A 23,942-nucleotide genomic window follows, 5' to 3' on the forward strand; every position below is an offset into this window, starting at 1 on the left:
GCTTTTGCTTTATTGAATTTTTTTATTTTGTGGCACAATTTAATGATGACTTATATACAGGTGCACGTTCGGCAGGTTTTCCACAACACAACAGCTCAGGGCGCTGCGACTGATAGACATGTCACTGGCATCGTGCCATTCATTCGTCACGTGATCATAAAATTCCACGTCATCCATGGCAATAACGCCATCGTAACCCCCAAACACAAACAGCAGATCATCAAGGACCTCCAGGCCAAAGTTGCTCCGAGGGTAGAACATCGATTCCAATAGAGTCCAGGTGTTGCTCAATGGATCGTATGCCTCGATTGAGAGCAGATGATCCTCACCGTCACAGCCCCCGACCTGTGTGAAAACAAACACACAACCTGGTTATGCCCTCCATCATTTCCATGGGTTTGTTTTCTTTCTGATGTGTCAATTTGACTTGCCAGCTCACAAACTCAGTCACTCTTGCATTCAAGCATAATAGTTTCGTCTGCATGTAGGATATAGATGGCTGCACATGTGTGTACATACATGTGTTCACAACCATTTATGTTTTCGGGTACATCCTGAATTAAATTGCTATTGATCTTCTCTTGTCTGTTACTTGAATTGTTAGATCAGGACGTCACATGTGAACGATGTAAAGCTATCTGGCAGTATCCATGAGAGAAGAAGTTTGGAAGTCGACCAAGCTACTGGAAGAAAATCTACTCTTTACTGAAGGTGTCATGGAATCTTTGAGGTGGAGAAGAAAAGGACACTTGCACAATGGTATTGTTATATGATTTAATAAGCAGGCATAAGAAAATGATTTGAGGATTAAGCGATCAGAGGCTGGAGGTCATCCGTGCAAAACACGAGTCCAATGCTGTGTACTCGGTAGCCAGGTTTGGTGTGACAAGGACGAATCGATTATATTTTGGTGAAGATCCGGATCCGGCTACGAGAATTTTTAAGTGATTCTTCCCCATTGGGAGATGGGGCCAAAAACGATATATAGCAGGATATTTCAAAATGTTATGGACGGATTTGGACGAAACCTGGTGGACAGGTTGTGTGTTCGACAAGGAAGAATCGATTCGATTTTGGTGAAGATCTGAATATGGATTCGGATATGAGAATTATTTGTTTTACTGGCTTTTTAATTGTGATAAAGATGGAAGGAAGATCACAGGAGGCAAGCACGTACATGGGACTTCAACCTTACAGACCCTATAATTAATTAGCACAAAACCACCCTCCTTATGGCGACATGCAAACGCTTTTACCCAGACAGACGGCCTACTTAGGTACATCGAGATGGGTTCTTCTTCGCGACACTCGGAGCATGCTAATCTTTACGATTCTGACTTTCCAATGAGGTATTTCATGCCTACCCCCACAAACGTAACAATACCTCAACTGTTAAGCATGGTAGAGGTAGTGTCATGGCTTGAGCTTACATGACTGCCTCTGGAACTATCTCACTCATCGTTATTGATGACGGAACTAATGATGGCAGCAGCAGAATGAATTTGGAAGTGTTTTCAGAAACATTTTGTCTGCCAATGTACAAGAAAATGCCTCCAAACCCAATGGGTAAGGCACTTCATGCAACAGGATAATGACCCCAAACACACTGCCAACGCAACCAAGGAGTTAATCAGGGGAAAAAGTGTAAGGCTTTAGATTGGTCAAGTCAATCTCCTGATTTAAATCTAATGGAGCAGCATTTCACTTGCTGAAGAGGAGACTAAAGTAAGAAACCACCAAAAACAAACAACAACTGAAAATGGCTCCAGTAACGGCCTGGCAAAGCATCTCATAGCATCTCATCTTCTGCCATGATCTTTCCTGGGAAAACCACATTTCAAATCTGGCCTCCAAAGCCAGTCGCCGACTGGGCATCCTCCGTCGTGCGAAGTCCTTCCTTGTGTTACGGATTCGGCACTAATTATTGTTGTTATTATTATTATTGTTGTTGGTTCTAAGTATTATGGTTATGGTGGTTTAAGGGAAAGGGTTATTGTGGTTAAAAGGTTTAAAAGCGCTCATGATAAAAATGATACCGGAAATCGGATAGTGCACCGGAAGAGTTGGAGCGAAGAAGAAGAGGGCGTGAGGCAGAGGTGAAACGACGTTTTTTGAAAAAGCTCCGTACCTAGCGTGGTCGAGCGTACATGGCGAGTGAACTTTGAGTCCTTGAAAGGAATCTCTTGCGATTGTTGTTATCGCTGGAGTTGTGGAAAAGCCTGCGAAGCCAGGTACAGGTGTGAGATTCCGGAGAATGTTCGCCGAGAGGCTGCGGCTCGAGGAAGAGCCGTCCGCCATTTCGGGAACCTCGCGCGTCGTTCGCGGAACCTTGTTTAGCCGCATCCGCTGGTCCCGCCCTCCGGTGGTTTGCCAAGGATGTGTGTGCGCGACAGCGGCCTTTGAAGAATATGGTGCTGTTCGCGACTGCATGGTGTATGTGCACATTTGGATCGCATCTTTGGGATTCCTCTTTCCACCGCCAATTGGGGTTGGCTGGGACCACGTGACGGTCCCCGCCTTGCCTACATCTCCGTAACCACCTCATCGCCTCTTCGCCGGGAGCACCATTGTGTTCTAGAGACATTGAGAAGGTCTCTGTTTCAGTCCCTGGGGGTGCTGTGAGTTTGAGCTAGGTTACCATCTTCAGATCTTGATTGTATGGTTGATTGCCACCATTGTGGTATGGTTCTTCTTGTGTGCTTTTAATATATTATTTGTTCATTGACAACCATTGGTGTGGTTTCCTTATTGATTTGATTGTTTCATTTGATGGTTTCATGGATGGTTTCATTAGTGATTGATTTTGAAACTGAATAACTATTCTTTCTGCCGTGACTCCTCTCGGGGTTCGGTGGTATACCGAGACCAGAAGGTCGGGGAGGAACACGAAACACTTGGCACACCTGAGCTCCTCACCACATACAAGGCTTTCATCCGCAGCTCAATGGAATATTGCTCTCCCCTCTGGGCTGGTGCTCCTGCCTCACACCTAGCTCGTCTTCACGCTGCTGAAACCAAAGCGTTCAGAATCATTGGAATCTCCCGCGATGAAGCTAACTCTGAGGGCCTTTCACTCTCTCACCGCAGGCAGGTAGGTGGTCTTTCCGTCTTCTACCGACTCCTCTCCGGCCTTGCCCCCCCCCCCCCAGCTCTCTCTGGGCTCTGTCCCCCAAATATTCCTACAGGTCGCACAACATCTGCCTGCAACCCTCTTATGGTTAAACTGCCAAAATCAAGACTCTCTGCTCACCTTCACTCCTTCACTCCTCTTTTCTCCCGCCTCTGGAACAAACTCCCTCACTCCCTTCAATCCCACTCCTCCCTCCAGGTCTTTAAAACAGCTGTTTTAAAGCCTTGATCCCATCCAAAACCTTGATCTTTTCTACCCCCGCTAATTTCACCCCAAATCCACTTTTTTGAAATACCAACTGCTTTCCTGGAAGTCCTTGGTGTCCTTGTGTTTTATACTTCTCCCCTCACCCCCCTCCCACACATCTCCCGATGTCTCTGCTCTCAAATGTTGTGTTTGTGTGCTTCCCCTTCTCTCCCCATCTTGTCTACCGCTCCCTCTTTTTAGATATTTTGTTTGTCTGTTTGATTTGTTTGTGTGATAAATGTCAGCTCTTTCACGAGCCTCGATTCTGTATACAAAAAAAAAAAAAAAGGAAGATACCAAGAGATTGGTGATGTCAATGGGGGATGTCAAAATACCTGTTGGTCATTTATTCCAATACTTATGCTCACCTAAAATGGGGGAACATAAAAAGTGCTTTTATGCGACAATGGCAAAACATATATGCATATAAATACCAATAAATAAAGGCTGACCTGTTTTCTTGCCTCATATTCATCTTTTGATTTCAAATTGAAATTTCTTGAGTATTTAGCAATCTATCTATAATTCCACTAATCTCTGTGTGATGTGTGTGTGTCGTCTGTGTGTGTGTGTGTGTGTGTGTGTGTGTGTGTGTGTGTGTGTGTGTGTCTGTGACCGCTGTTTCTCGACAACCACGGGTCCGATATACTTGCAACTTGCCAGGTATATTGCTGGGGACCCGAGGATGTGCCTTTTCAAGGTTTCATATTAATCGGACAAGTAGTTACCGAGTTATGGCGATTTAGCCGTTCGCCGTTCACTTTTGCGCTAGCGAATGGACCAAACCATTTCATGTAAATAGAGGGGGGGGTTCTGTGGTCGTTACTGGCTTTGCGAATGGACCAAACCATTTCATGTAAATAGAGGGGGGGGATATAATTTTAGATATATATATAGTACGGGCATGCCCTAGGAAGTACGGGCATGTACGGGCATATATATATAGAAGTACGGGCATATATATATAGTACGGGCATGCCCTAGTCTTACTATTAATTCACCAAATGTCCCTCTGTCCGTTTGAAGGTACAGCAAAAACGGCTCAACCGATCGCAACGATATTTTGGGTGGGTATTCCTGGGACCCCTGGGAGTAAAATAGGCTACATTGTTTTTCCAATTTTCCAAGTTTTCCAATTTTCCAGTTTTTTCCAAATACGATGGAATAATATTTACCGATAAGAACAGTGATGTGGCTTTCATTGAAATTCCACAAATACTGTTTAGATTTTGATGACAATTAAGAACCTGCCGCAAATGCGGAAGTGGACAGATTACGCAAGGCGCAAGTTTGATAATATCCCAATACAACCGTCATTCAATCATAATGCTAAATCGTTAAACGTTAATTGTTTTGTTGAAGTATCAATTGATGATTGGAATTGAGTGAATACAAGTGTGATTTTGAATTCGTAATTGTATTCACCAAAAGTACGAAACTTCATCTCAGGATTTAAATATTTGTTTATGTCACGAATGTTGTTAAAAGTTTATTTTTTATATTAATGTTGTTTCATTTGTGATTGGAGTTATGCTGTTTGGAATGAAAAAAGAGATATTGAGTTCAAGTGAATGACGAAATGCCGTGACGGTTTCTGCTTTCTAAACTTGAATTCGCAGATCGCCATATCCAGATTCGCCATTGACTGGGTATGGAACAAACGTACCCGTTTGTTCAACAACGGGTACGTTTTTCATGGAAGTCCTTCACGAACTTGCTGTCCATGTCTGACGTGCGACTGAAGGTGCCACAGGAATGTGGAATTTATTGGTTTCATTCTTTAGCATTCACCGTTTCTGCATTGTCTGTTTGCTTCTGGCCTCCCACCCGTGCGTAGCTTTGTGTCCTTTATGTTGTCCTTAAACAGAAAGTTTCCTTTTTTGGAATGGAGAATCTCCTGTCTGCTCATGTGTGGTTAGGCCAAGATTTTGTACAATTTGCCAAAAGTACTGCTAAACTGCAGGTTTGTGTTCTGATTCATGTGTTCTGGACAACCATCCCATCTACTTTCTCAACAATCCTCTCCAAGAAGTTCTGTCACTCAAGCTTTTGGGTCTCACCATCTGCCATTATCTTTCCTGGGAAAACCACAAAACCACGTGCGTAGCACGGGTACCTCACTAGTAATAACAAATTCGACTTCACTGTTCCAATACTTATGGAGGGCACTGTATATATGCAATGGCAAAAGTACGAGCCCACTTAAATCAATGCATAGCTTTCTCAAATCATGATTTAAAACACAAATTTGTCATAATATTGAAGATATGTATCCATGTTCTTCAGTTTATTGGGGTTCCAAGAATTCCATGAGGGGAAACCTCGTTTTTTGTTCGGATTATTTGTTGTTTTTGTTATTTTTCCACATGGTTTTCGCGGGGTTATTCGCTATTAAATTCATTTTCTTGGGAAGCGTTTGCCCGATTAGCACAAAAGGTTCATCATAGTATGTGTCTACTCATGTAGAATATTATGACCTCATAGGTCACGTGGTATGGGTGCCATCTTTGGAAAAACGAAAACATTGAACCTCTATATCTCTGAAACCGCTGGATGGAAAAGATGAATCATGGCTCATTGTAAAGAACTCGGCATTGGAAATAAATATTGTTAACCATGACGTCAATGGCGCCTTCATTTTGATGTCATAATTCGCAAAAACATTCTGCTTTATCCTATCAGTTTGAAATTTCTTGACCGTGATTTACACAACAATATTAGTGGAGACTGTAAATTTATGACATCATAGATCACGTGGGTTGGCAGTCATATTAGAATGAACAACAACAACAACAACAACATGCATGTTAAGGCCATTTTCCCTGCTAGAGTGGGGGTTAGCCTTGCGGTCCCCATGACAATCTCCTCCATCTTGCACTATTTTCTGCATCTCTCCTTGTTAACCCCTTTGCCCGCATTTCTTCTTCCACCATCTTTAGCCAAGTCTTTCTCGGTCTTCCCCGTCCTCTACTTCCTTCTACATTCATTTCCATCACTCTTCTCAACCAGTCACTTTCATCCTTCCTCAGCACATGACCAAACCATCTCAACCTGTTCTTCTTCACAGCATCAATCACAGGCTCCATTCCCATCATTTTTCGCAATTCATCATTTGTCTTCCTCTCTCTCAACGATACTCCGCACATCCATCGAACCATTCGCATTTCCACCCTTTCCAACCTTTGTTGCTGCTCTACGTTCATGACCCATGTCTCGCTCCCATAAATCATAACACTTCTCACACATGCAGCATACACCTTTCCCTTCAGCTTCAACGACACTCCCCTCCTCATCAGCACGCCACTCAGTTCCCGAAACTTCTTCCATGCACATCTCACTCGAGCAACTGTTGCCGGGTCTGTTCCACCTTCTCCATTCAGCATGTCTCCGAGGTAGCAAAATGTTTTCACACCTTCCAGCTTCAAGCCATCTCCAACATCCAACTCAACATTTCCTCCATTTGCAGCTCCCTCTGTGCACACCTTACATTTGAATGTAGCTGCCACACTGGTTAATGACCCTCTCAGACCACTACATTTTTGATGAACCCACTCAGTGCACATTGTACATTGAATGGAGTTCACTCCGACACCCTTCCTGCACACAGTACAGGGCCACTTCCCAGTTCTTTCTACCTCACCACATGCTTTACCACTTGCCATCACCTTCGTCTTTCTGATATTCACCTTCAGACCTTTTGTCTCTTCAGACATTCCTTCCACTTGTTCATCTTTTCCTTCAGTCCATCCATACTTTCCGCAATCAACACCAGATAATCTGCATACAACAACTCCCACGGTAAACCCTCCTTTACGTTCTGAGCCAGCACCTCCATCACAGCTAGAAATAGTAGTGGACTTAGTAGTGACCCCTGATGCACTCCCACCTTCACCTCAAACTCACCACTGTTCCCGTCCTTCGTCCTTACAGCTGTGCGCGCTCTTTTGTACATTGCCATCACGACTCTGATCAACCATTCCTCCACTCCTATCTTCCTCATTGCCCATGTCAATACTTTGCGTGGAACCCTATCGAATGCTTTCTCCAGATCAACAAACCCAAGAAACAACGTCTTCCTCTTCTCCATGTACTTCTCCTGCAACTGCGTCACAATAAAAAGCGCGTCTGTCATTCCTCTTCCTGGCATAAATCCAAACTGCATTTCGTCGATCTTCACTTTGTTCCTTATCCTCCTCTCCAACACCCTTTCCAATACCTTCATTCCATGCTCCAATAACTTTATCGCTTGGTAACCTTTCCCCTTGTGCTGAGGGTCACCTTTCCCCTTGTATGGAGGGACGAGGGTACTCAGTTCACAATCCACTGGAATGCGGCCTTCTTTCACTGCCAGATTACAGATCTCTGTCATTCTCTTCACACCCCAACTTCCTGCTGCCTTCAACATATCTCCCACAACTCCCGTCGGCCCTCCCGCTTTTCTACTCTTCATTGCTTTTATCGCATCCTCAACTTCCTTCTCAGTTATCTTCTCTGCCGGTCCTAAAACTGCGTCACTCTCTATGTTGCCATCCAATTCATTCTCTGTATTCAACAGCATTTCCATATATCTTTTCCATCTTCCTTTAATTCCATCTGGGTCCACAACGATTTGTCCCACTTCATCCTTCAAGCAACTCACCCCCATCACATCACACCTCTCTTTCGCTATCTGCTTTGCAATCCTGAATACTGCTCTCTGACGCTCTCCGATCCACGCGTTCTCCGAACATTTTCCTACATGCCTCTTGCGCCTTTGCTACCTCTTTCTTTGCAGCCTTCCTGGCTGCCTTATAACTTTCATGCTCTGCTGTTTCTGCTCCCGTACCTTTCGCCTTCTGCCACTCCTTGAACTTCTTCCTCTTCTCGTCAATCCTCTTTCCAACTTCATCATCCCATCACCATGTCTCCGAGTGCCTCGGTGGTCCTTTTGTCCATCCACATACCTCACCAACGGCTCCCAACGGACTAGCTTTCATTGACATCCAACCACTTTCAAGCTCAACCACATCATCCTCTACCCTACTCAGCCTCTCTTTTAATGCCTCCCTTACTGTGACCTCTTTCAACCTCCACACCTTCATTCTCGGTTGGTACTACACACGCCGAGCTCTCCTCGCACCTTTCACCCTTATGTCGCAGATAACCAAGTGGTGCTGTGAAACAGCCTCCTCCCCCGGGATCACTTTTGTGTCCCGGAGGTGCCCCCTATCTTGCCTACGCACCATCAGGTAGTCAACGGTTGTCGTCGACCCACCTGACGTGTATGTAACAAGCTTATTATCCTCTTTCTAGAACTGAGTATTACAAATCAACAAATCAGCTCCATCAGCAAACTCCAAAATCCTTTCACCTTCTCCATTTCTCACACCATATCCGTAACCCCCATGAACTCCCTCAAAACCATCCATACTCCTTCCCACATGTCCATTTAGGTCTCCTCCTACCACAACAACTTCCTCATCTTTCACGTTTTCCATCAGCTTCATCGCTCCGACCAACCTGCGGAGCATATCCCGAGATGACGTTAACCAAGAGCTTTCCAATCATCATTTTCACCATCATCAACCTATCACTCACTCTAGTCACACTCACCACACTGTCTACAAACTCCTCAGAAAACAGGACACCAACACCATTCACGCCCTCCAGCCACCCTTGCCACACAAATTTGTATTTCTGTCCCTGCCTATCCTTCACCATTCTCACACCACTTCCCTTCCATCTCGTCTCTTGCACACAACATATGTCCACTCTTCTTCTGACCAATACTTCCACCACTTCTCCTGATCTCTCTGTCATTGTCCCGACGTTTCATGTCCCAAACCTCAGAAACCCATCTCCACTTCGGGCTGTACCCTGCCCATATGTAGTTGTAATTGTCATGGTTCTCTTTTTGAGGCAATGTTTTTATGGCCGGATGCCCTTCCTGACGCCAACCCTCTTAGTCGTCTCTTACGACACGCAGGGATACGGTGTACCTATTCTAATCCAGGGTAAACACTGGGAAACGTTTAAAACATGGAAATTCTGGGGGGGGGGGGGGGGCATCACGGCTGTGGGGGCCCCGGCAGCACCACGCCACAGCGGTCCGGTCAGCACCACACCACGTTAGCCCGGTCAGCACCACACCATGGTGGCCCGGTCAGCACCACACCACGGCGGCCCGGTCAGAACCACACCACGTCGCCCGGTCAGCACCACACCACGGCGGCCCGGTCAGCACCACAGCACCACACCACGTTTGCCCGGTCAGCACCACGGCGGCCCGGTCAGCACCACACCCTTGGAAAGGACTTCGATGACGAAAAGGTGGTGGTGGTGGGAAGGAAGAGAAGGGTCCAGGCCGATGGTAGGCGTCGAGGTTCGGGCAGGTGGTTCAGCGTTGAGGTCCGGCTCCAGGGTCACGCTCCACTCCGGTCATATTAGAATGAACATAAAAATTTAAAATCATCTTCACCAGAACGGCTGACCAGATTGATGCAAAACTTCATGCACATGTCTGCTGGAATTGGGGATTATAGGGTGTAAATTTCAACCTCATAGGTCACATGATCTGGCAGACATTTTCTAAGACTAAAACTTTAAAAACCTTTTCTCCAGAAAGGCTTGACAAGTGGAAACTTCATACACACCTTCCCAAACCTTGTGGATACAAGGGTGATCATGAATAAATCATCGGTCATATGATCTGGTGGCCAGGTTGGATCAAAGGAAAATAAAGTAATAAATACTTCCTCCACTCTCCGAGCCAACGTGTGTCTGCATGTCTGTGTGTGTGTGTGTGTGTGTGTGTGTGTGTGTGTGTGTGTGTGTGTGTGTGTGTGTGTGTGTGTGTGTGTGTGTGCGTGCGTCAGCTCCACTACGAGCCTTAGATCCTGCAAAAATGAAACAGTGGTAAAAGTACACTTTTTGTGCAGATTTTCATCAAAGACCATCAAAGACAATGGTTACAGGACTCTACAAGGAGCCACATACAGAATGGTTCTTTTTAGTGTTGTAAACAATGGAGTCATGATTTGTGCATGGATTGTTTGTGGTATCTCACAGCAAACACGAGATTGTTATAGGTGATGACACCGATGCCACTGCGACAGGTATTCATTCCTGCGATTCCCATCCATTTATTCGCTTCTGGGGAGAAGTACTCTGCGCTCGACATGCAGTGATTCCCATTGAAGCCTCCACAGATGTATATCTAGCGCGGAAGAGCACACCAAGGTAAGAAGCACAATACCTACCACAAGCAAGGTATAGACATCAGCATCATATTGAAAATTAATGTAAAATAAATTGGAAGACCTGTAGCAAAGACAAAGCAAACAAGACCGGCCCAAGGTAGAGCAAATACCTCCACCAGGCTGAATAATTTACGTTTTGTATCCCACTGATAGGCCAGATCTGCATGCGGACATGAACCAAAATCTGATTGGCTTGTTCTTGTCATCTACCCAACTCATCCACCAAGATTTTTCATAATCCGTCCACAACTCTTTGAGATATTGTGGGATATATCCTTCAACTTAAAAATTAAATAATTCTCATATCCGAATCCACATTCAGATCTTCACCAAAATCGAATCGATTCTTTCTTGTCACACACAACCTGTCCATCAAGTTTCGTCCAAATCCGTCCATAACATTTTGAGATATCCTGCTATATATCGTTTTTGGCCCGATCTTCCAATGGTGAAGAATCACTTAAAAATTATCGTGGCCGGATCCGGATCTTCACCAAAATATAATCGATTCGTCCTTGTCACACCCAACCTGGCTACCGAGTTTCGCCTGAATCCGTGAGATATCTTACTCATAGACAAACAAACAAACAGGTGAATGCATAACCTCCGTCCACCTTCGATGGTGGAGGTAATAAGGAAAAATATGAAATTAATTAAAATGTAGTATCACCTTGCCATTGAGTACGGTTGCACCTGAATCGCTGCGAATTTCATTCATGGGTGGGATGTTGATCCATTGATTGGTTCTTGGATTGTAGCATTCAGCTGAATTTAGGCGCGTTTCGCCATCAAATCCACCGAGGGCATAGATAAGGCCATCATGTACAGCCAAACTGATGTAACAACGCTTGATGTACATTGGAGCAATCTGCGAATATATTTGAATCACCGTTTATGAATTTTACTTCATGTGGATACACAAACATTGGGTCGATAGGTGGCCACACCAGGTGGCCAGAGGCCGTCCCGCTCACATCTACAACGTCCGCCGATGTGGCCCGGGCGTTCATCGGCACTTGGGTTGCCCGTTTTGGCGCCCCCTCGGACATCTCTTCAGACAGGGGGCCCCAGTTCACTTCAGAGCTCTGGGGTGCTGTTGCCCAGGGGTTTGGGGTAAAGCTCCATCGCACCACTGCATATCATCCTCAGGCTAATCGATTGTGTGAGGTTCCATCGCTCTATGAAAGCTGCTCTCAGGGCCAGCCTCCGGGATGACAGTTGGGCTGACAGACTCCCGTTGGTCATGTTGGGCCTCAGGACAGCCCCTAAGGAAGACCTCCAGTCCTCATCCGCTGAGCTCGTCTATGGCCAGCCGCTGCGGGTTCCCGGGGAGTTCATGCTTGACGCCACAAGCCCCTCGTCCGCTGCCCGTCAGCGGTCGGTTCTCCGGGAGAATGCCAAGATGTTTGCACCAGTGCCCACATCTCAACATGGTTTGCCTCAGGCCCACGTCCCGCCGGATTTACGTACAGTGGAGTACGTCTTTGTTCGCCATGATGCACACCGGGGGCCGCTTCGGCCGCATTACGACGGGCCTTTCCGCGTTCTGGAGGCCGGGGACAAGTCCTTCCTGGTCGACATCGGCGGCAAACCGGACCACCTTTCGGTGGACCGCCTCAGCCGGCTCACTTGGACCCAGAACAGCCCCCTTGGTTGGCTCAACCCCCACGACGGGGCTGTCCCCCGTCGGGTAAGTCCCCGGTTGGCCCGCATACCGCCAAGCCGCTAACAGTCCCTGCTCGGGTCATCAGGGGTCGTTTCGGCCGGGTGGTTAAGGCCCCCCGAAAACTGACATTGCCCGTGCGAGTGAATTCTGGGGGGGAGGGGGGGTGCATGTGGGGGTTACCCCATTGAGGCATAATCCACAAGCACGGGACCAGTGGGGATATTGATGGTATGGGTGTGGCGTGTGCTCGGTTGTTGGAGCCACGCCCCCTTAAGAGGCTGGGGCGGAAGTGATTGGAGTTATAAAAGATGCATGAGTTCCGGTCGGGTTTTAGTTCTGTTGAAATAAAGGAGCCTTGAACAAGGAAGAAGTGTTTCACCCTCTCGTTGTCCGCAACTCCTACACCTGCGTATTTAATGAATGAGTCGGGGGGCGCGGAAATTCCGGAGAGATTTTTTTTTTCTTCTTTTACAAGTTATTATGCACACGTACATTTTAAATAAGTTATGTCCACGTACACTTTGAAATGTACACGCACACTTTCATACACACAACAACCCCTCTGTGTTCATGTACATTTTAAAAAGTAGGAGGAGGCAGGGGAAAGGGTGGTGAGGGAAGAGGAGGGAGGGAGTGGGATGGGAGGAAAGAGGGGAAAGATTGGAGTGGGGTGGGAAGAGGAGTGAGTGAGTGGGATGACAGGAGGTGTAAGGAAGGAGGGGAAAGGGTGAGGTGGGAGTCCAGAAGGAGAGAGTGAGAGGAGGAAGAGGAAGGGGTGGGAGTATGGAGGGAGGAAAAGGGGTGAAGTGGGAGTGTAGAGGGAGGGGTTGGGTGGAATGAGGGAGGGGTGGGGTGAGAGGAGACATGGGAAGGAGTGGGAAGGAGGACTCGGCGTTGCCTGGGAACATCGGGAACCCCTGCTATAGTGTGTGTGTGTGTGTGTGTTTGTGTGTGTGTGTTTTCTTTGTTTTTTTTCTTGAAGACAATCAAAATGGTAAAGGTTTTTACAAATACTATAATAAGACATTCACAATTAATAATAACAAACCTGCAGCCAAACGTAGTTGACAGGGTCAAAGCATCGAGCATCACTGAAGCAATTTACACTGTCACAGCCACCCACGACATATATTAATCCATCAAGGTATGCGGTTTCAAAATTGGCTCGCGGTGCTTCCTCTTCGATTGTCACATTGACCCAGGTGTCGAATCTTGTGTTGTAGGTTTCAATGGCATTAGTTGGGGCACTTTCTTCATTCCAGCCACCAAAGGCAAACAGTATAGAATATGGCAAGCGTGGCCGTGTCAATATGGAATCACAATTCGGCATTAAATGGACGTTTCTTGAAAAACGGAGAATATTGCAGCATTTTTTTGAGTTCTTCACATATTCATTGCACTTCGCCATGTCAATCAAGCGATCGTTGTTCGCCACACCAAAGCGAACCTAAGGAAAATGGGAATATTAATGGACGGCACATGGAGATCAATGGTAGATACAAATGTGTAAGGTTAAACGAGGTAACTTCAACACAGGAACATTGACCATTATTGATGTTTTATTGCAATTTCATCAATTTTTTTATTGAGCATCTGTTGCATAGCAAAAGGCTAAATAAATAATTGACTTGATAAAGTATTGTTATGTCGGTGGGGTAGCAATATGTAGAGCCAGATAGATCTGTGTAGGTAGGTATTCATCTGTTGCGGTAATGAATCTGACCTGTAATAAGTTCTGTGTGTGCAGGCGTTTTGTCGTTTAAGAATACTAGGGCATGCCCGTACGTGGGTGCCCGTTCCTTGCCAAAAAAAAAAAAAAACGCTACCCGTACGCTCTACCCCGCCCGTACGCCCGTACGCCCGTAAACAAAAAAAACAACGCTCTTCGCTTCCGCCCTTCGCTCTGGGAGAAATAATGCGCATAAGAAATCGAGAAATTATTATTTTCTCCGGAAGAAATCGAATTACGAACCGTAATGGCGCACGCGCTCGGCTCGGCTCGCAACAACGCGTTCTGTGATTGGCTGCCGGAAGTGAAGTCTTCACTGTCCGGAAGGTCGCAAATCGCAGTTACGATGAATCGCAAATTAGTTTTATTTAGTTTTAAAACATAGTTTAACGGCAACATAGTTTTCCAACGTGAAATAAATGAATACGCTCTCAAATGTGCCGTCCGAGGCAGAGTCTGTTCGCCACGTTCGGCACACGTGATAGCTCGCTGCTCTCTGATTGGTTGAATCGTTTTTTGGACATAGCTCGGTAACTACTTGTCCGATTAATATGAAACCTTGAAAAGGCACATCCTCGGGTCCCCAGCAATATACCTGGCAAGTTTAAAGTATATCGGACCCGTGGTTGTCGAGAAACAGCGGTCACAGACATACATACATACATACATACATACATACATACATACATACATACACACAGAGATTACTGGAATTATAGATAGATACCTGTGAGCATACCAGGATGTTCGAGTGATAAGTCGCCCCTGTGTGATTAAAGAGTAGCGCCCCTGTGTGTCACACCTGGTAGCTAAACCTTTGTCCCTTATGGCAATGCACACCAACATAGACATGTAATTAGGTCCCGAGTGCAACACTAAATAATTCCCTTCCCCAACATGACTTTGAAAGACGAACAGGCAAGGAAACCAGGCTGAGGCACCGCCGATGATGGCCGCCGCCAATTACACCTCCGACAGGCCTAGCCACATCGAGTGCCACACGCTATGACCACGGAACAGGGAACGAGTGAAGGGGCAGCGTGGTAGGCACAGACCTCCACCCGGCGAGTCGGTGGATGGCACTGATTGGATGGCACGCCGGGGCTGACGGCACCACCGCGGGAAGGTTATTTAAGGGAGCACCGAACGCCATTTGCTCTCTTGCGGTTCATGCTCTTGGAGATTCCTGGCCCTGGCAGTTCCGGTGCGATCTCGAGTGGAGAGAGTCCTGTCCCTGGTTGCATTGGCTCGCAGTCTTGGACCTGGTTGAGTTGGCTTATCGATCGTGTGTGAAGATCGACCTCGTGGTGCTTGGAGCGGTGCTTGTGCAGGAGCGAGGCTCGGTGCTGTGAACGGGCCTCGCGACGCGTGCGAGGCGGGCGGAGGATTCCTCCATGCCGGAGATTGAAGACGACAAGACAGATAAGACCGAGCTCCGCATTCCCAATTACATAACGGACGTGTTATTTTGGTTGTTCACTCCCCCCGTCTGTATTTGATGTCAGTGTGTGGGATCCCAATCCAGGAACTTTATATAATATCGTGTTTTCCTGTCCCTACATTTCTTTGCAATAAACCCTTGTATTATTTTCCATTCCCTGTCAAACCTGTGCTGCCCGTGTCGAGTTAATTTTCCTTGCAGGATCGAAGCTGCCGTTGGCGGGATCCAGGTAAGCTTTTGCCGCAGCCTTCCATTTTCCTTCTTCCTCCCGCGTTTTATAGCCAAATCCGTGTTTGGTCGTCACCTCCAATAAAACCGTTTAGGCCTATCCATGGTCTCTGGTGTTAACCGGAGTCGCACGACATTATATATCTATAGTAATCTTGCAAAGTTTGAACCTGGCAACACATCATTCATTATTTTTTGGAGGCATTCCCCAACGAGATGGAGAATAATGTCCTGTTATGCAGGGCCCTCCATAAGTATTGGAACAGCAAAGTCAAATTTGTTATTATTGCTATATATGTGCTCAAGAAATGTGTATTTGAGAACAAAAGATGGACATGAGGAAAGAGTACAAGTACACCAGGACAGCTTTTATTTCTTGGTATTTTATGCAGATATGTTTTACCATTGTAGACCCAGAGCATTTTATATGTTCAGTCCCCTCATTTGAGGTCAGCATAAGTATTCGAACAGAATAACCTGAAGTAAGTTAAAGTAGTATAATAGTTGTGTTTGGTTGCACACCCATTGCATGCCATAACTGCATGGAGCCTGTGACCCATTGACATCAGCAAACTCTTGATATCTTCCTTTGAAATGCTTTACCAAGGGTTTATTGCAGCCATTTTCGGTTGTCGTTGTTGTTGTTGTATAGCCTCAGGCAGTTCTCTTGGAAAAGCCTGCGGCACGGAGACAGCCGATCTAACTCGCAGGAGCGACCCAGAGATCCCACACATCCAGGATGATGCACCCCCGCCTTCACAATGTCAGGGCCATGACTGAGTTAGTCTTAAAGATAGACAGAGACAGAGAGAGACAGAGAGAGGCAGACAGAGAGAGAGACAGAGAGAGAGAGAGAGAGAGAGAGAGAGAGAGAGAGAGAGAGAGAGAGAGAGAGAGAGATAGAGATAAGCAGAAGGCCGGTCCATGGGGACGGATCGGCACTCTGACCATGACCGCGCTGTCCTGACAAATCCGGGCAGCAGGGAAGAATGGGGAGGATTTGGCCCCAGACTTGCGTTGAGGGTACAACCACTTAGAAGAGGCATCCCCAATAGTTGTATTTTCAGTTGTTGTTTGTTTGGTTGGGGGGGGGGGGGGGGGAGGGTGTTCTGGCTTTTGTCTCTTGTTCAGCAAGTGAAATGCTTGCTCCATTGGATTTAAATCAGGAAATTGTTTTGGTCAGTCTAAAACCTTCCACGTTTTCCCCCTGATGAACTCCTTGCTTGTGTTGGCAGTGTGTTTTGGCTCATTGTCTTGCTGCATGGTAAAGTGCCGCCCAATGAATTTGGAGGAACTTTCTTGTACATGGGCAGACAAAATGTTTCTGTGTACTTCTGAATTCATTCTGCTTCTGCCATCATTAGTTACATCATCAATAAGGACGAGTGAGCCAGTCCCAGAGGCAGCCATACAAGCCCAGGCCATAACACTACTTCCAGCATGCTTCACAGATGAGGAAGTATGCTTTCGATCATGTGCAGTTCCTTCCTTTCTCCAAACTTTCACCTTTCATCACTTTGGAAATGTTGCTACGGTTATCTTGGTGTCATCTGTCCATAAAACTTTGTTCCAAAACTCCACTGGATCACCTCTGTACTTGTTGTCAAATTCTAATATGGACTTTCTAGTTTTGGTGCTGATGAGAGGTTTGCATATTGCGGTGTAGCCTTTGTAATTCTGCTGTTGAAGTCCTATGCAAACAATAGATTGTGATACTTTGTCACCCCTGCACTCTGAAGGTTGTTGGTGATGTCACTGACAGTTGTTTTAGGGTTTTCCTTCATAGTTCTGATGATTTTTCTGTCATTAACTGCAGTTGATTTACTTGGCCATTCTTTCAGCTTCCAAATTGCTTGCTTTTCTTTCACAGACAGTTCTCTGGTCTCCATGTTGGTTTAGGCCTACTCACTCCAAAGTCAGTCTCCCAGAGCAAAAGCAAAGGTGAAAACCAGAACTAGATATTCACAGCTCTTTTAAGGGTGAACAATCAATGCAACAAGAAACACCTGTCAGTCATTTGTTCCAATACTTTTGCTTACTTAAAATGGAGGAATTGAACATAAAAAGTAAACACATATGCACAGAAATAAAAAGACACAAGAAGAACGAGAGAAATTTGACTGCGTCACCAAAATGCCTCCTCGTAGTTCCTGCCCATAACAATGGGTGGATGCCCTCGTTGACTGTCATAAAATAAACAAGTTTGATTTAAATCTCTTCAGCTATTCTCAAGTATCACATTTTTACCAGACACGACAGGTTTCGGAGAAGGTGGTTTTTTTTAAATATCAGTTTTGATGCTAATATGGCTGCCAAACCATGTGACATATGACATCAAAAATGTACACTCTTCATATGCTTGGGTCGGGGATAACATTTGTGAAGTTTTGTGTTGATTGGATAAGGTTAGTTTTTCGCTCCAAGATGGCTGCCAAACCACATGACCTACGATGTCATCATTTTAAAACATTATGCAGCAATGGTGCTGGATGACATTTGTAAAGCTTCGCATCAACAGAGCAAGCGGTTTCTGAGATTATACAGTCGTGGCCAAAAATATTGGCAGCTTTGCACTTTTTTCAAATAATGCAGCATTTCTTCCAGAAAATTGTTGAAATAAAAAAATATTTTGGTGTCCACATATGTATTTCTTTGGTTTATAGTGGAACTAAACAAAAAAAGCTGAAATTTTTTATAAATCTTAGCCTTTTCCACACAGAAATACAAAAATGGCCCGGACCATATTATTGGCACCTTTTAGAAGATGTTTGAAATCATTCAATTTCAAGCAGGTGATTCTCCTTTATGGTGAGTTGCAGGTGCCTGCAATATAAAAATCACTCATTCCATCCGTTTAAACAGAGAAAAGGAGTCATTCTGCTGTTTTGTGTCACTGTGTGTACTGCAATGAGCATGGAGAAAAGAAAGGAAACCAGAGAATTGTCTGAGGAGGTCAGACACAAGATTGTAGCCAAGTATGGACAATCTCAAGGCTACAACTCAAGTCCATCTCCAGAGACCGTGACGTTCCTGTGTCCACCATACGCAACCTCCCTGGACGAAGCAAGAGAAAACTTGATCGAAGATTGCAGCGAAGAATTGATCGAATGGTGGAAAAAGCACCTCGATCAACTGCCAACCAGATTCAAGTTCACCTTCAAACACAAGGTACGACAGTTTCAACTCGCACCATCCGTCGCCAAATCAATAAAAGGGGGTCATATGGTAGAAGACCCAGGAGGACCCCACTGTGGAGAGAGAAACATAAGAAAGCCTGACTGGAGTTTCCCAAAACACACCAGAACAAGCCAAAATCCTTCTGCAAGAATGTCCTGTGGACAGATGAGACCAAATTAGATATTTTTGCAAAAGCACATCATCTCTATGTTTACAGAAAACAAAATGAAGCCTTCCAAGAAAATAACACCTTCCCTACAGTCAGACATGGAGGAGGTTCAGTGATGATTTGGGGTTGCTGTGCTGCCTCTGGCACTGGGTGCCCCGAATGTGTGCATGGCATCATGAAATCAGGAGATTACCAAGGCATTTTGGAGCGCAATGTTCAACCCAGTGTCAGAAAGCTGTGTCTCCGTCGAAGGTCTTGGGTCTTGCAGCTGGACAACGACCCCAAATACACTTCAAAAAGCACCCAGGAATGGTTCAAGACAAAACGCTGGACTGTTCTGAAGTGGCCAGCAATGCGTCCAGATGAAAATCCCATTGAACACCTGTGGGGAGATCTGAAAACAGCAGTTGGGAGAAGGCACCCTTCAAATCTGGGAGAACTGGAGCAGTTTTCACAACAAGAGTGGGCCAAACTGCCAGTAGAGAGGTGTAGGAAGCTCATTCATGGCTATAGGAAATGCTTGACTGCAGTTATTTTGTCCAAAGGCTGTTCTACCAAATATTAAGTCGAGGGTGTCAATAATTTTGTCAATGCAATTTCTTTTTATTTTCTGATTTAAAAGGATATTGCTAGGGTTTTGAGATTTGCACATATTGATCATGAAAAGTTAAAGGGTTGCCCCCCATAGTTAGTCCACGAGCAACACGTAGGCCACCTGTAGTATTAGTTATGTCATAGAATGTGTAAGTATAGGCCATTTCCCCTATTGATACCTGCGTTGTGTAAAGACATGAGATTAGGTCCCCTTCATTTTTGCGTCCACCCTCCAATTCCACCTCTATGGGCGTAATTGATCCCACGCCCCATTTGGCTGCCCGCTCAGTGTTACGCTTTGGCTGCCCGCAGCATTTTGCTGCCCTTTGCTCGCTCACCAGTCGAGTAACACGAGGTAGGCCTGAGAAGGAGGAGGAGCGCGAGGCCGGGTAGGGGCGGCATCAAGGCGGAGCGTCAGAGGCGATGACGGTAAGGGCCACCAGCCAACCAGGGCTCTAACGGCATGGCGTGACAGGGCGTGGTAAGGCGCGTCTGGTAAGTGCTAGAAGGTTCGTGGGGCGTGCCTATAAAAGTCTTTGCACAAAGCCCTTGAACAGGACTTACCAGCAGAACTTAGAGGACTCGACTTGGTCAGAACTCACATGGGAACCCTAACAACATGATCCGCAACTTGACTCGCATCACTCGCTTTGAGGCATTGAACTGTAACTCGCCATCGTATAACGTACGCGCCAAAGGAGAGGAAGAAGAGGCGTTGAGTACACGGCTGCAGCCAGACGCGCCGGTGGCGAATAGCGCCTCCTTCAGCCACGCGAGTAAACGCGGTAATATGCGAGTAAATGCTCCCTACCAAATCGCCCCGTATTAACCCTTGTGCGCCAAACGACACGCGGAGAGCTCCTGCCTTCTCTACTTAACATCTGCACGGGACGAACCGGAGACCGGAGGGAGCTGCACGGGAGCCATCGTTGGACACGGACCATCATCCTGCAGCTGCAAGCCCCGTGTGAGTGTGTGTGTGATGGGCCCGTTTGACCTGGGTATTAAGTTAAGACTGTTTTAAGGCTGCACTGTGTCCTCTTTTCTCTGAACCATTGTGAATAGTGTAAATAAACCTGTTCTTCCTTTTTACAATTCGACCGCTTCTGTGATTTATCCATTGACTAAGCGTGGCACGAATAAGATCGCTAGAACCGGGTTCACCATATAAACGGCACGGATCGCGTGTACGCACAGCTCGGTGTCTCAACACGCGCGGTTCGTGCGGGGCTTATTTCCTCGTTTCAGGGCAGCGCGAGTAATTAGGTAATCGCGAACTCTAGTCCTAATACCCTATTTTGCGCTGTCCGGGAAGGACGTCATCGGTCCCGGGTCCCGCCAGGCCAGTGAAAGACAAGGGGACTAATCCCCCCTTGGTAAGGGGAGAAGGCCGGCGGCTAGATCCGCAACATTTGGTGTCAGGAGTGGGATTGGGACCCGAAGTGCGCTTAACGCACTCGAAAATTACGAGTGACCGAAATTTAGTTATTAACATCTAAATTAAATTCGTGCCATGGCTAGCCAAAGCAGACGGATGCCGGTGGGGGCAAATGATGAGGTAGAGGGAGAAGAGTTAATAACCCAGGACCCCCGGGAAGAATTGGAAGAAATGTAAGAGGCAATTGATGAGGGTGCGATAGCAGAGGTAGCAGGGGAAGAAAATGGCGTCGCCTCGCACGTGGTGGCGAGGACTGAGCCCACAGCGCCAATAGATATGGGCCTTTTTATGATGCAACTCAGGGCGTATATGGGAGAAGAATTAGGTAAATTGACTGAAAAATTGGATGCCCGGAGTGACAAATCAAAGAGGGAAATAATTGACGCCCAAAAGAATGACATGAATAAAATAAATGGGAGAATGGACATCCAAGAGAAAAAGATGGATGCTCAAAGTGACAAATCCACCCGGGAATTGGAGAAGGCAAAACATGATTTGGAAAACAAAATGGGGGGCCAATTGAAGGAAATGGGGGACAAATCCGCCCGGGACATAAAACAAATGGGGGATCAATTGGAAGAGGTGAAAAATGGGCTGGAAAGCGAAATGGACACCCGAGGGGAGTTAATAAAAAAAATGGGGGAGGACATAAGGCACAGGTTGAGCGGGAAAGTCGCATTGGTACATGACGAGGTAACGCGGTGGGAGAAACGCGTGGAGAACGAGGTAGAGCGGAGCACAATTAAAATGACCGAGGGTGTAGAAATCGCGACTCGGGGTATGGAAAAGCCGACGGCCGCCGAGTTGGAAAATAACATTTTATGTGCACTGGCGGTCGTCGAGGAAAAAGAAAATGAAATGTGTATCGTTGAAATTGGGGTTGAAGAGACGGCAGAGTCAGAAATAGGAGATATAGTGGAGAGGGTCGAAATGGAATGTACTCAAAGTCTGTGTTCACATCGTGATGTCGTGCTGCATAACCACAATGAAAGTTTGCAAGTGCTGCAACGGAAAAGGGTCCCGGAGGTGAGTAGGAGCGTGTATGGCGCGAAAATGTTTGGCGCGAAAAGATTTTTGGCGCGCTTGGGATCCAGACGTAACCCGGGCGCTCGTGGAAGGTCCGTGGTGCGATGTGTGAGGGTGAATGGTGCGCGTGTGCGAACGGCACCGAAGCGCGAGTGTGAAACGGGAGAGTGTGTTACCAAGAGTGAGAGCGAATGCACAACGGAGTATATGTGTGAAGAGTGCGACACAGAGTGTGCGATGGCCGTAGAGGGTGTGCGAGAATGCACACCGGAGCGTGTTGTAGAGAATGTGCGGGAGTGCACACCAGAGCGCATGATTGGGTGTGCAACAGGAGATTGCACACCTGTGGGTAAGTGTGCGCTGATTGGGTGTGTACCAAGAGAGTGCACACCCGTGGTTGTTACTGAGGGTGTAACAAGAGAGTGTGCGCGAGGGTGTGCAATGGCCAAGTGTGTAACGGAGTGCGCGAGTAGTATGAGTGTGCCAGGATGTGCGCGAGGGTGTGTGATGGAGTGTGCGAACGGCGTGAGTGCGCCTGAGTGGTGTGCACCTGAGTGTGCAAGAAAAGAGAATGCACGGAGAGAAAATACAATAACGGAATGCAGGGGGTGTATGGGAGGCGCTGGAGCGCCTCGGTGTGCGAGTAAGGAGCGGGTCGCGTGTGGGTGTGAGAATGCGACTCGGGCATCGACGCAGACCGGGGGAGCGTTTAGCGCGACGGATAGCCGACGCGAGCTCCCGGTGCGTGGTGCACTTTGTGTGCTGCGGGGACCGGCGGGGATCGTTGCCGCGGCGGCGTGCACGATTCTCGGTGCCGCGCCTTGGCGGGAAAGGCGGTCGGCACGGTTCAAGGGGGCGTAGGAGAGTTCGGAACCGCGCCCCCTGGCGGCCGCGGTGCTCCGACCATGGGCGGTTGGGCCATCGTGCCGGGGACCGAAAGGCTCCGTGCAGAGATGGCGCCTGGAACCTAGGCCCAACAAAACCTCCTCCCCTGAATCTAAAATGCCGGACAGACCCAACCAACAGGAGACAAACCACCCGCATGCATTGCTCGGCTTTTCGAAGCCGAGCTGTGACAACAATGTATTTCCGCACGGAGAGGCTCGAGTGGAGTGGACAGATAGCAGTAGTGTTGGCGAATGGTAGCTTTACCATTCATTGGGGCACATGAGCAATAGATTATGGGGTGGCAGTGAAAACTAGCCGAGGGCGGGCTAGGATATTGTTAGGGATTTAGAGATGACAATAGGAGACACGAGATTTAAGTAGTGACATTGGTACAGGTAGAGGGGACGTGGAGAGATTAGTTGGATGATAATGACGAGGGAAGTGCTTTGTGTAAGGGAAGATGGGAAAACATGAGTATTAGGGGGAAAAGCAGCTAGTTAGATGATGCTGTGTGTGTGTAGTAGTGTGGAGAAATTGTGGGTGTGTCTTGGGCTTGAGCAAATGAGGAATTGAATGAGAATCACTGTGTGCATGGGCTTGAGCAAATGAGGAATTGAATGGGAACCACCATGTGCTTGGGCTTGAGCAAATGAGGAATTGAATGAGAATCACTGTGTGCATGGGCTTGAGCAAATGAGGAATTGAATGGGAACCACCATGTGCTTGGGCTTGAGCAAATGAGGCATTGGTCGGGGATGACCAGAGGTGATGTATGAGTGATGTATTGAGGACATATGGAGTTGTGTTGGAGTGTATGGAAAGAGGAATGTGCGCACAAGAAGTGTGCAAGAGGACTTGGTGTGTGTGGAATGAATGGCGTGTGGAATGAGTGGTGTGGAATGCATGGTGCGAAGGAATGAATGGGGGAAGATGGACACCTTCACGAATACCCGGGGTGGGTAGTTTAAATTC

The 23,942-nt window shown here is 46.9% G+C and overlaps 1 protein-coding gene across 2 annotated transcripts in view; it reads right to left on the bottom strand.

Moving 5' to 3' along the window:
* Positions 1-23,942, bottom strand: part of LOC137423542 (kelch-like protein 10) — a 54,097-nt gene that overhangs the window by 10 nt on the left and 30,145 nt on the right. The window contains exons 4-7 of one of the 2 annotated variants that reach the window (XM_068110814.2): positions 13,329-13,727; positions 11,285-11,482; positions 10,422-10,571; positions 1-345 (exon numbers count right to left, since the gene is read on the bottom strand). The exon at positions 1-345 is cut by the window's left edge and continues 10 nt beyond it. In XM_068110814.2, the coding sequence (XP_067966915.1) occupies positions 40-345; positions 10,422-10,571; positions 11,285-11,482; positions 13,329-13,727 (1,053 nt within the window). In that variant the 3' untranslated portion in view covers positions 1-39. The remainder of the gene's footprint in view (positions 346-10,421; positions 10,572-11,284; positions 11,483-13,328; positions 13,728-23,942) is intronic. The other variant, XM_068110816.1, reaches the window with a different exon arrangement.

The sequence above is a fragment of the Myxine glutinosa genome, unplaced genomic scaffold (genome assembly GCF_964187855.1).
Source record: "Myxine glutinosa unplaced genomic scaffold, kmMyxGlut1.1 SCAFFOLD_569, whole genome shotgun sequence".
Lineage (NCBI taxonomy): Eukaryota > Metazoa > Chordata > Myxini > Myxiniformes > Myxinidae > Myxine > Myxine glutinosa.